Raw genomic sequence first — 13635 nt, forward strand, 5'->3', positions numbered from 1 at the left:
TCTTTTCTCTAGACTGGCTATTCCCAGTTCCTGCAACTGTTCTTCATATGGTACTTACCTTTAAAGCCCTACATGGCTTAGGCCCGGGATACTTGCAGGACCGTCTGCTACCGGGGACGACTTCCCATCGCCCAGTGCGCTCACACAGAGAGGGCCTCCTCAGGGTGCCATCAGCCAGACAATGTCGGCTGGCGACCCCCAGGGGGAGAGCATTCTCTGTGGGAGCGCCAGCCCTTTGGAACCAACTTCCCCTTGAGCTTCGGATGGCCCCGGACCTCCGGTCCTTTCGCCGCGACCTCAAAATGTTTCTCTTCCATCAGGCTGACCTGGATTGATGATGGGTTTTTAAATATGTTTTAATTTTTAACTGTAGTTAATTTATTTTGGGGCTGTTATTTAATTCTTTTTTAATTTTTGTATTGTTGTTTTTTATTGTTGTAAGCCGCCCTGAGTCCTTCGGGAGATAGGGCGGCATATAAGTCCCAAAAATAAATAAATAAATAAATAAATAAATAAATAAATAAATAAATAAATAAATAAATAAATAAATATGTTTTAATCTCCAGGGCCTTAATCCTCTTAGTTGCTCTTCTTTGCGCTTTTGAAATCATTTGACTGACGGATGCTCAGCTTCTATTTGAATGCATCCAGTGAAAAGAAGGCTTCCACCTCTTTGGGTCACTGGTATTTCTTTTTTTTTCATGGCTTTTATTGTTTTATCCAAATATAAAAGTAAATAAAAATAGGAAATTAGGGGATGGAAAAAGAGAGGGAGAAAGAAAAAAAAAAGAGGAACAAGGGAATAAAGAAAAAAAAGCATTGACTTCCAAAGTCTTTTAGTACAGTAAAAGATAACATTAGAATCTCAACTTTTTATTTTTACACATTACTGTATAACTAGCTTTTCTATAACAAGAAATTTATCTAACTGGCAAAACCAAAGTCAAAGTTTCATTTTTTTTCCCCATCACAAGCTCAAAATTCAGAAGTGATTTCCAAATAAAAAAACATAATTAAATATAGTCTCCTCTTTGAATAAAGCAATCAATTTAACCGTTGCTGCTTTTTCTTCCTTGCTGTGTAAATAATATATATTTCTCTTTGCACTTAATAATCTTTTTAAACTATCATCATTTATATTAACAAAATTCACTATTCTTTTGGATTCTTTAAACTTAAAGGGAAAAATACTTTGTTTCATCCATTTTAAAACTCTAAACTTTTCTTTAAAAACATTTCTAAGATCAAAAGTTCCAATACATCTTTTTTTTAAAAAAATTCCTCTTAACATACATACTTTAAAATTCATTTTTAGTCAGACCAATAAAATTCCAACTAGCTCCAATGAACTCATTAAATTTAAATCACTCCCTGAAAGTTACCCTCATAAAATATTTTTTCCCATTTTCTATACTTCCTTTTTAAAACTTTTTTTCTTTAACTTTCTCTTAACATAGATATTTTCAAACACACTTTCAGTAACATTTTATAAGCTTTAAAATTCACTTAAGCATTATATGTAAAGAGAAAAAAGCATTTTCAGATTGACTTTACATTAAAACTTCATTTCAATTACAAATATCAGACTGATAAAAATCCATACAAATGCCAACTGATTCATTAAGTTTAAGTCATTCCTTCCATTTTATCTTCATGAATTAAAGTCTGGTATAGGCTATAGAGGGACGTGGTGGCTCAGTGGGTTAGGACAAGATCAGAAGGTCGGCAGTTTGGCGGGTCGAATCCTGAGTGTCGCGTAACAGAGTGAGCGCCTGTTACTTGTCCCACCTTCTAACAACCTAGCAGTTCGAAATAAATGGAATAAATGTGATTAAATGGATGAAATCAGGTCTCTTAGATCAGGACTGGGCCCATCTTCATCTACCAATGACCTCTAGCTATCTCTGCAGCATCTACAAGCAGAAGATAGAGATGCATGGATTATCCTGATTTTTGACTAAGTATTTATGACCAATCTCACCTGCCTTCCTCATACCACATCTCTGAGACATTCAATCATCCCATTCTGTAGGTCCGCTCTTGTTTAACTTCTAAATATTAATTTAGGTGACCAGTTGGATGGTCCAAATTTTTCTCCTCCTAATTGGGTTGGGAGTCGTTTCTCTACATTTCTTATGCTGATGATGCTAAAATCTTGGGTCCAATACTACAAAGAGTCAAAGTTGCAGATAAACTGTGATAAAACCAACACCCTCCCCCCCAAATAATTTTTGGAATATCCAGAAGATACCCATTGGACAAGTGTCGTGTTTCAAATAGCTGGCTATGGCATTTCATGTCTTAGATAAGATAAGGAAACAAGAAAGTTATGATGCCTTGACTGCTTAATGGAGGTTAGCTGCCATCTGATATAGCACAAGAATGGGGGACATTATCTACCAGCCACCTTGCCAAATTATTTCAAGCAAAATCATTGTACAATTTTCTAGGTTTGGCCTGTTGGAATATGTTGGAAAGTGGAGTGGAAATTCCTCTGTATCACATTTTTACATTTCTTCTGGTCGTAAGATGCTCCTTTGTATTCAGTTCTGGCCTCAGAAGGATGATGTAACACTTGGGGATGAAGATGCAGCCCAGCAGACCAGTGTTGGATGACAAGATGGAGAAGACCTGCACAGCCACCATGAATTTTCCTTTGGTGCTCAGGTAGGTAGGAACAAAGGTCACCCAGACACTGCAGAACACCAGCATGCTAAAAGTGATCAGCTTGGCTTCGTTGAAGGCTGAAGGGAGATTCTTGGCCAAGAAAGCCACCGTGAAGCAGATGGTAGCCAGGAAGCCCATGTAGCTGAGGGTGATATAGAACATGATAACAGAGCCTTCATTACATTGAAGGATGATCTCCTCAGACTGGGAATGGAGGTCAGAGTCAGGGAATGGGGGGGAAACTCTAAGCCATATGAAACAGATGATAATTTGGACAGTGGAACAAAAAAGGATAATGGAGTTGGCCAAGCTCTTCCCCAACCATCTCTTCACTTGATTTCCTGGTTTTGTGGCCAGAAAAGCCAGCATCACAGTGATAGTTTTGGCCAAGAGAGAAGAAATGGCAATTGAGAAGATGATGCTGAAAACTATTTGTTGGAGAAGGCAGGTGATTTTCCTTGGTTGACCAATGAAGAGAAAAGAAGACAAGAAGCAAAGCAAGAGGGAGACCAGTAGGATGTAAGAGAGGTCTCGGTTGTTGGCTTTGACAATAGGAGTTTCTCGGTATTGAATGAATATAATTAAGACAAGGACTGTGGTTAGGAAGAAAAGTAGGGCAAAAGAGACAAGGATGATGCCCAGATGTTCTTCATAAGACAGGAAGGTTATAATTTTGAGGATACATTGGACTCGTTCCTCATTTGGATATTTATCATCTGGACACTTGGTGCATTTTTCCATATCTGTGAAAACGCAAAAGCAATATTTTTTTAACATTCTGTTCTTGGGCTATTCAAGAAATACCTTCTCGAGACAACAGCTTTTCCAAGATGCAGTTCTTAATATCTGCATTGAGAAAGATAAGGATGCATTTCCTCATTTCAGATGGTACTTCTTAATACAGTTAGTTGGCGGAGAAAGTTAGTTCTGAAAATAATCTGGAATGGCTACTTAGAGCAGTGGTATTATGGGTGTAATGAAGTGTGCTCCTCTGTCCATATCACCTCATTGTGGACAAGCAATGCCTTCTCAGTGACCCTCAAGGAGAGGCTCATGTAGTATGCATTGCAATAACACTTCCAGAAGGACTTAAGAATTCACATTCCTAGTAAGGTAAATCTGGCCAGATATATCCAAATTAAAAAGGAGAAGAGATATTTTCTCTGGGAGTTGTAAAGCTTGCCCAATCTGCCACATTCTTCTATCTCTTCCTACCCTTTCATTCAAGGCGTTTGTTATTTTTTCCTTTAGATAAGAAACTGTGCAGTTTGAAAATGAACAAGCAAAAGTAGAGATTCAATCTTTTAAATTGCATTTACATGAAAATGATTTGGATGAATCCACTTTCACAAAATCTGTCCTTTTCTCTGGTGTCACTCACCTTCCTGAGCAGAGATGGTTCCCTCTGGACATGGAACACAGTCATAGCAGCAAACTGGCTCTCCTTCTCGAGTCCGCTTGACAAATCCAGGTTGACAATTTTCCACACATTTGGACTGAGGAAGAGACTGAGCAGATAAACAAGAAATGCCAAATAAAATTTGTTAGAAGTAATCATCCATTGAAAACGGATGTAGACATGAACAAAAGGCACATAGTCTCTGGGATTCACTTAGGTAAATATGAAAATGCTGACTAGTTCCAGACAGATATGAACACTTTGTTTTTGGGATATCACATTGCTATAATTTTTTTTCCTATTTAATAAAGTCTGTTGGGATGGGATTGAGAAAATATTTAAGAATTACATTGCAACCAGTGGGTTCCTCCTTATGGCCATATTAAAATGTATCCATTTTTCCCATATGCATGACTTAAAAGTATGGTAATTTGTTCATATTAAATTTTAGAAAACAAATATTTGAAAATATTTATTTTTAAATTCTATATTTAATAAAATAGAATAAAACTATGATGAGGAATGTACCTTTTGATTAATAGGATCTGAAAAGATTTCTTCTGAACTACAGAAAACATTGCTCCCCTTTGATAGTAGACCAAAACCATCTCCCAATTAATAAATAAAGGAAATGTTTATTTGCTTATAAATAATATATAAAAGAAATGTTTATTTATTTATAAATAAGAGCTGTGGTGGCGCAGTGGTTAGAATGCAGTACTGCAGGCTACTTCTGCAGACTGCGGGCTGCCAGCAGTTCAGCAGTTCGATTCACACCAGCTCAAGGTTGACTCAGCCTTCCATCCTTCCGGGGTCAGTAAAATGAGGACCCAGATTGTTGGGGGCAGTATGCTGACTCTGTAAACCACTTAGAGAGGGCTGTAAAGCACTCTGAAGCAGTATATAAATCTAAGTGCTATTGCTATATATATCTCCCATCTTATGATCAAGCAATACTGGGTACTTACAAGATGATGAAAACAACAATATAAGCATTAAAACAACATAAAAACAAATAAAGAATTAGAATTAACAGAACATTAGTTAAAATGGGGCCAGGTGGAGAGAGGATCTTGCAGACTACGAACCTGGCCTTTCAGGAGACATTGTCCCCAGCTAAGACAAACCTGGCCTTTCAGGAGACATTGTCCCCAGCTAAGACAAACTGAATCTTATTTTCCACTGGGACCAACAGAATCTCTAGTCAGTCTTGACTCAGTTTCATTGATTCAGATCAAACCTGAACTCACATATAGATCAACAGAATTGCCTTCTTTTTTGCTATTTGTGGACAAGAAGCAAATGAACCTGAGGCTATATGCACTAAAATCTCCAGCACTTGAGGGTCTCTTGTATTAGCTTTATGAAGGTACCAGACTGCAGAGGGGACACAAAACAGACATGAGCTGTGCCTTAAAGAATAATCCTCCAGCATCACATAATGGACATAGCTGAATCAGCTAAAATATTGTTCCTGTCAAGACTGATTTGCTCTTTCAGCTACATTTTCTTCCTCACTCATAGCTTGACAAAAAAAAATAGAGATTGTGGAATGGAATGGAAAGGTGGGAGGGATGGTATCTAGGCAACCAACACATATTTTAGAGCCTACAAGAATGTCAAGGTCACTAACACAGGTGCTCGATGGAGAAGTGGACTGTTTCCATATTTCAGTAAACATTTTTACGGAATACTCTTGGTAAAATCATGTCCCAAGAGTTTCTTTTTCTGGAAATGCCAACTGGACAGTTGACATTTCCACATTATAGCTTCTGAAGGACAAGATGTCACTAATACTGAAACTTCCAAAGCCATCTAAGAAAACTGTAAGTATTCCACTCCCCACATTCATTTCTCAGTGAAGGTCACCCACCTTGGTGACTAGACATAGCCCATTTGAAATGGGTCCTAAAAGTTTGGAAAATAGAGAAAAGACATCAATATTTCACCCACTTTGTTCAGCAGCTTTAGCCAAGAAAGTGGTTCTTGGTAAATAAAAAGTCTCTGTTTTTCAAAATTTCCCAGCTGCATTTTGAGGGAATCCTCCTTTGGGAAAAGCACTGAGGTCATGATATTCAGATCTGCTGTCAGATGTCCATTTTTGCCCATGTATATTTTCATTTGAGAAAGATTGCAAAACTGATTCTTCTCCAGAAAGGGGTGGAACTAGAATTGAAAAATCCAGGAATTTTAAAAGGAGAAAACTGTGATCTTTTCAGACATGAGTCTTTCTTCTACAGTAATTTAAGTTACAGATTCTTAGCTGGAAGCACAATTGTCACCACTATCTTCAAAAGTAAAACAAAAATGGTTCAGAAAATTTGCCAATCATATGTTTATATGATGATAAAATTCTATATATTTTTTCAATTATTGGGAACTTCTAGAGCAGATGACAAGTAAATTGAACAAACGTATAAAGAGATTATTCATGATTACCCCAAATGTGGTTTTTTTAGAAAGCAACTGGATTTTCTTTTTTCTTTGAAGAAGTTTTCCTTCTCATCAAAGAAGCTTCTTCAGCTTGATTGGATGGTGGAGAATGGAAGGATGACCTGGATGACTGAGAATCTCCATAAACATTTAGCTATGCACTTTGTGATGAACATCCTTCGGGTGGAGTATGAAGGGATTTCTGGAAGCATTTCTAGACTACAGGAACCATTTGCACTTCAGTTTGAGATGCAGGCAACACAGGCTCATCCCCAACAGCCTGCGCCTGTCTTCAACAGTGAATAGATCCAGAGCAGAAAACATACTGCTGCCAAGAAGGCTCCACACCCATTTGCACCACTCAGGTGACTCTGAGGACACAGGTAAACCTGCAAGTGGCCTCAACAACTCTCTAAAAGAATGCTGTTTGACCAGCTGTTTGCAAGGAATATAACTCCTTCCATTCCCCACTATCCAGTCAGAGTTGAAGAAGCTTCTTGGATAAGAAGTGAAACGTCTTCCAAGAAAAAACAAGCAAGTCCAGTTGCCTCCTGAAAAAGCACCTTTGGGACAAACATGACCTGGATGACTGAGAATCTCCATAGACCGATTATTCATGAATTCCTTCAGAACAACAGGGTGATTACCAGAAATCATGGATTTATCAAGAAGAACGCTGCCAGGCTAATGTACTTCCAAGTTGACCAGATGGAAAACATAATAATAATAATAATAATAATAATAATAATAATAATAATAATAATAATAATAATAATAATAATAATAATAATAATAATAATAATAATAATAATTTGGAAGGGACCTTGGAGGTCATCTAGTCCAACCCCCTGCTAAGGCAGGAAACCCCATACCATTTCAGACAAGTGGCAGTCCAGTCTCTTCTTAAAAACTTCCAGTGTTGGAGCATTCACCACTTCTGGAGGCAGGTTGTTCCACTGGTTAGTTGTTCTAATGACCAGATGAGTTAATTCTACATTATTGTTATATTAGATTAACAGAGTTTTCCAAGTCTGAAAATACAAACCTCTCACCAAGTATTCTATAGTCTGAAAAATTAGGGAGTATCCTTTATGAGTTTATTTCTCTTCCCATTATACAGCTGTAGACTTCCCCACCTTATATGATGATTTCTAGAAACCCTGTTTCCTTTCCCCAATCCACAAGGTCATTTCCACATATCATCATACTGTACTTCCTTAGTAGATAGTGGGAATCTCGGTGATATAACTTGATTTCAGCAAAGTATTAACAAACTACTTCCTGATGTGATGATTAGCAAGCTAATCTATTTAGGGCTAGATAATGTGATGATTAGTGGCTAATGTCTAAATTTGAAATTGAAAATGATTTTCAATCTTTCTCATAAAACTTATGAATAAAAATTAGTCCTTGGTCTAAAATATGGCTTTGCGATGAAATTTCATACTAACTTTAGACAAACTCTGTTTTCAGTGCTGTTGTAACTTTGGATGATAACAAAATGAACTGTTGCAAGTTGAGAACTATCTGTATAAAATTTAAAATATATCTTGACGGTTTAGTTCTCCTCTAAAAGAAGAAAAAATTGATGCAAGGGATGAGGGATATTAAGCTAGATAAAAATATTAATGAGAAACTTTAAGTAGGATTCCTTCAGAGAAAAAGGAGGGCCTTGAAATTTGTTAAAGTGACATTCTACAATTTGAATCACAAACTCATAAGGGAATCTTGGTGCTCTTTGTGCTTGGTTGTTTTCTTGCAGAAGTTTCATTATCAAACTAGGCAACATGTTAAACTAGGTTGATCTCTGCTTATCTAAATACCATCCAAAAGACACAATCAACAAGCCAAAAAGACCAATACACTTCACCAACAATCAAAACCCACATGAGCCAAGATTAATATCAAGATTAACAATAAACCAACAATCAAGAACTAACCAATTCCCCATTCAAGGAACAATTCTGGCAAACAAGCTACTAAACAACTGTAATTTACTGTTACAACTAATCTAGGAACCACTAAGAGCACTCCCATCCACAGAGACAAGGCAAGCAAGTACTATATAAAATCTGAGCAAACCACTCCTTTGTAGCACTGGCAAATTTATTGATTGGTTATTTTATTCATTCATGCATGGATTCATTTTTGGTAATGAAATGTCTTTGAGAAAACCACCAAGCTCAGAAAGCATCAAGGACCCCACAGTTCAATCCCACAACTACAAATATTCTCCTTATCCATACATACAGTACAAATCCATATATACAAAAAGTTATTTAAAAATGCATACATCCTGTCAAGCTTCAAAAGACCCTTTGCTGTTTCCTCAATCTTCGTAGCTTGCCTACAAACTCGAGGGAGGGGAGGGGTAAATGGTATGCAGACTTCAGATAGAGAGCTGTTGGGAACCATGGGAAACAAGATCATAGGAAAGCTGGTTCCTGAGAATGGAGGATTCGTTCTCAAAACAAATGCATGATGGCTTATTGGACAATGTGACACATTGGACAATGGGGGAGGGGAGAGATTCCTTGCTTTTAATCTACTGATTTTGGCATCTTTCTAACCAGAGCTGGTTTTCCTTTCACCTGTCCCAATATGATTTACTCAATAAAGTTTTGCATGAGAGATTTGATCATCTCAGCTGTGCTCATTTCGTTGGGTTCGTTAGTCAGAACCACAACATGTCCTTTGTAAAATTAGCAAGTGCTAATATCAAAATTTATCAGTCATGGTACCCAGTCTTTGGAAAGTTATGCCTGAGCAAACAGATTGGCCAATACCTAATGGCCTTTAATAGCACAAATAGGTTGAGATGGTTCCCTTCCTTCCATGCTGAATTTTAAGTTTGACGGATCCTTGTTAGGAAACCATACCTGCCATGACTGCAGCCTTGGAGTCTCCATATTCTTTTTATCCTCCTTCCTTCTCCTTCTTGATCTAGAGGAATATGCAGCATTCAAAGCATGGGCCAGAGTCTTAACAATATTGTAAATAATGTGGCTATTTGTCACACGGCGTCTGTTTTTTTTCTCTTGGGTCTCCAATGGTGCTTTCTGGGTGCATCTTCTCCGGCCTTTGACAGAGAAGACATACTTTGAAAAAAAACAGTCAAAAGATCGATCTTTAAACTGTTGTTCCACAAAGAGATTGGGTTCAAAGGCATAATCTTTTGTCCTGTTTTTACCTTGAAAAGCAAAGGACCAAATGCTATGGATGTATTTGAAAAGTCTGTGCCTTTTCACTTTCAATTGCCCCGTTCCTGTCATGATCCAGACTTTCCCTTCAATGGGTCCTGACAAATATCCAAGTGCTAAGTGGAAAGGAAGAATTCTGTCTACCAGGGAAACATATTCTATAAAGTGAACAAAGACATTGACTTGTCTCCATTTAGAGACAGCATCCCTGAGGAATGCTATATGTCCAGTTGCTGAGAATTGTTGCGATATAACAACACAAATTCCACTCCTGTCAAGCAAAGGAGTAAACATCCTTATAAAATTCTCTCCATTCTCTGTGTCTGAAGCAAAGAGACCAATCAAGATCCATTTGAAATAGAGAAGTAGTTGAACAATTCCTGGGTACTCAATCCCTTTTTTTTGGAACATCTGATGGAAAAAAGGGAAATGACTTTTATCACTGAGAGCCTCTGAAACAGGTACATCACTAATCTGAAAAAGCAATGAACAATGGTGTGTTAGACTTGGGGTTTGATCGAGTCCAAAATAAAAGTTTTTAATAAATGCAACTCGGCTCTCATACATCTATTCGAATAGTTTATTGTTGATTAGCTATTAGGCAATATCAACATACTCAGTACAAAACATAGAACATTATCAAGACCATGTAAAACAGCAGAATAACATAAAAAATATTGTGTAAAAAATAATAGGAATAAAGAATGCAAATCATATTTCTGTATCATCCATACAATTTACAGAAATCAGACCAAGATTTAAAGGAGGTTAATTAATGTAGGTAGGCACCGGGAGTCCATAAGATACAAAATATATGTTTAATCAACTGTCAGTATGCTAAAGAGGGAAGCAACCTAGAACTAAGAAGAAATTTCCTGACAGTTAGAACAATTAATCAGTGGAACAACTTGCCTCCAGAAGCCGTGAATGCTCCAACACTGAAAGTTTTTAAGAAGAGATTGGACAACCATTTGTCTGAAATTGTATAGGGTTTCCTGACTGAGCAGAGGGTTGGACTAGAAGACCTCCAAGGTCCCTTCCAGCTCTGTTATTCTATTCTATTTTATTCTGACTTGGAGACATTTCACAAATCTATGATGGTTTCACCATTGATCAAAAATATTATTTTGGCTAGGAATATATACAGAATGTGAGCTTCCCAACACTGCTTCACCTTCATTTTGTACAGAGGACCAGTTGATTGGATACAGAACCTCTCCTCCCCTTCACAAGTATGAAGCAGATGTTCCCAAAACAGTGGGGAAGGTATCTTGAGAAGATATGGCTGCTTTGATCTCCCCACTGTGGATACCAATCCATAGCTATGTCACCTACAATGGCCATGGTGAGAAGCAGGTCTTGAGTTCCATGAGATAGGATTGGATCTATCACTCACCCACTACCACCTCACTCACATTACCAGATAGAAAAATTCAAACACAAACCTGTGGAACTTTATAGGTTCCTACTAATGTTGACATCTGGAAGGAGATGTCTCTGGCAGCTCCATCCAGAATAGCCAAAAGGTTGTCCTTCTTTCCACATCTGTAGTTTGGAACATTATCTTGTCCAGTAGAGAGCATGTCCAGCAAGGCATCAGAAGTGCCAAGTGTGTCCAAATAATTGTCATGGATGTTGTAGCCAAGTGTGAGATTGTGCAGGGAATTCTTGTTGACCACTTGAATGGAAAAAATGAAGCATAGTATTTTTGATATAGGAAAAGGTAACCTACTGTAAAAAAAATGTTCTATTTATTATATTAATCGTCAGCAGAAAGAACAAATACTTTTTTTTCAATTTAAGCCTCCTTGTCTCCACAAGCCTACTGAATCTTAACAAATACTAATTCAAAACTAGAGGAAATGATCATCTCTGTTTCATTTGTATGAGTGTTGAGAAGATGGGATGGAGATAGGCCACCAAGGTTAAAGAATCACAAATATACCATTATTTGTGGCAGTACTACAAATAAGCAATAACTAGGATGAAAAAATAATTCAATTATTAAAACTACCTTAAAAAGATGTGTATCATATCTTAATCAGAAAACCAAACTTAATAATAACTCATCCTCTATCTCTATAACAATCAAGCACTGAATATCAATAAGCAGTTATTAAAATATAGAAATGGTCTATGAAGAGATAACTACAACCCTTTCTATATTTTCTTTAAACAAAAATAAGTTTTCAAATGAAGATCCTAGGATTGAATGAGAAGAAGAAAATAATCTGATTTCTTTAACATTTTTATTTTCCCATGTTTGGATTTCAGTCTTCTCCACAAAATAAGATAAAAGAGGAAAGCCATGGAAATTAAATCATTTGGGGAAATTAGACAGGTCCTGAAATATAGAACAATTAATCAGTGGAACAACCTGCCTCCAGACTTTGTGAATGCTCCAACACTGGAAGTTGTTAAGAAAACTTTTCTGAAATGGTATAGGTTCTCCTGCTTGAGCAGGGGACTCGACTAGAAGACCTCCAAGGTCCCTTCCAGATTCTATTCTATTCTATTCTATTCTATTCTATTCTATTCTATTCTATTCTATTCTATTCTATTCTATTCTATTCTATTCTATTCTATTCTATTCTATTCTATTCTATTCTATTCTATTCTATTCTATTCTATTCTATTCTATTCTATTCTATTCTATTCTAGTAAGTGAAATAAGAAACAAGAAGAGTGTTAGAAGAGTTATTAAAACTCCATCACACTGAAGGACTTACAAATGAGATTGTTTATAAGGGGCTATGTTGAAAGAAAACATTACATGTGATATTTTTGTTGCAGTGGTGACTATACTAATGAGATGGTCTCCTGGCTTGTAATAGTTCCATGATTTTTCCCCATCCTGGTGCTCCAAAATCAGTGGACATTTGATTCTAAGCTTCCCAAACACTGGCTGGGGTACTAGCAACATCAGAAGCAGAGGCAGGAGGTCCATATCTCACAAGGATGAAACAATACCCTTCCTGTTTCTAAACAAGGAACAGCAAGAAGAGGTAGAAGAATTCAAAGCACTCTCCCGAGATGGAAATGCCAAGGCTTTTCCTGATTAAGGCATAGACTAGCCAAGCTTCACCTGGAAAGGAGAGAAGTGTACATTCCAGAACACAGTCCCTGCCTGCCCTAAATCCTGTGCAAGGCATTTATATTTGTGATGCAAGATCCTTTCCATGTTGCTTCAATCTGATGTTTACAAGAAGGACAATCCCTGGAGAAGGAGCAGAAGAAGTCTCAAAGACCAGGATGGCAATAATCACATTGAGAAGCATCATTTCCTCTGGGGATCCTGAACTTCTTCCCGGGCTCCATGTGCAGAGGGCTAGCTGGAGAAAAGCAAGTTAGTGAAAACTCACTAACACAAGGTGCACCCTTAGGAGCACTGTTCTGTAGTGGTTTGTTGTTCTTTCCTGTCAGGGCATATCTAGAAAGTGATGCAGGAGGAAGATAATTCAACACACATAAAAGGGACAATTGAATTGAATTGAATACTTTATTTGGCCAAGTTTGACTAGACACACAAGGAATTTGTCTCCAGTGCAGACTACGTGGTCTTCTTCTTTCTGAAGATTACTTTGGTTGACAACTTGAATGTTGTTCCACTGTATGGACATTGCCTTCCACTCTCCGTGCCTGGTTACAACAGCTTGGGGGTTTAGGTTGGCTCTTGGTTTTGAAGGCCAGTTTAATGTTTAACAAGGCTGTTGCCATTTGTGGGAAAAATCCAGAGAAAGAAATATTTTGGGAAATATTAAAAAGGCAGAATATATTTCTCCAAAGGATTTTAAAGTCTCTCTGCCCCAAACAGAAACCAGGTCTTCAGAATTGCAGATGTGATAATCTTGTCAGAAAGATTGGAGCCAGGAAACTTGGATTAGAAAGACAAAGAACTCTAGAATCAACAATCCCTCACACTGAAAAAAATCCAAT

At 37.3% G+C, this 13635-nt stretch overlaps 1 protein-coding gene across 1 annotated transcript in view; it reads right to left on the minus strand.

Annotated features, from left to right (window-relative positions):
- The window catches only part of LOC308663064 (vomeronasal type-2 receptor 26-like), a gene marked incomplete at both ends in the record, with an annotated part of 83334 nt that overhangs the window by 15840 nt on the left and 53859 nt on the right, over positions 1–13635 (minus strand). Inside the window, 4 exons of the mRNA XM_081319209.1 lie at positions 2512–3410; positions 4049–4175; positions 6020–6232; positions 9379–9907. Coding sequence (XP_081175335.1) covers positions 2512–3410; positions 4049–4175; positions 6020–6232; positions 9379–9907 — 1768 coding nt within the window. The remainder of the gene's footprint in view (positions 1–2511; positions 3411–4048; positions 4176–6019; positions 6233–9378; positions 9908–13635) is intronic.

The sequence above is a fragment of the Vipera berus genome, assembly GCF_964194415.1.
Source record: "Vipera berus genome assembly, chromosome: 2".
NCBI classification, from domain to species: Eukaryota; Metazoa; Chordata; class Lepidosauria; order Squamata; family Viperidae; genus Vipera; species Vipera berus.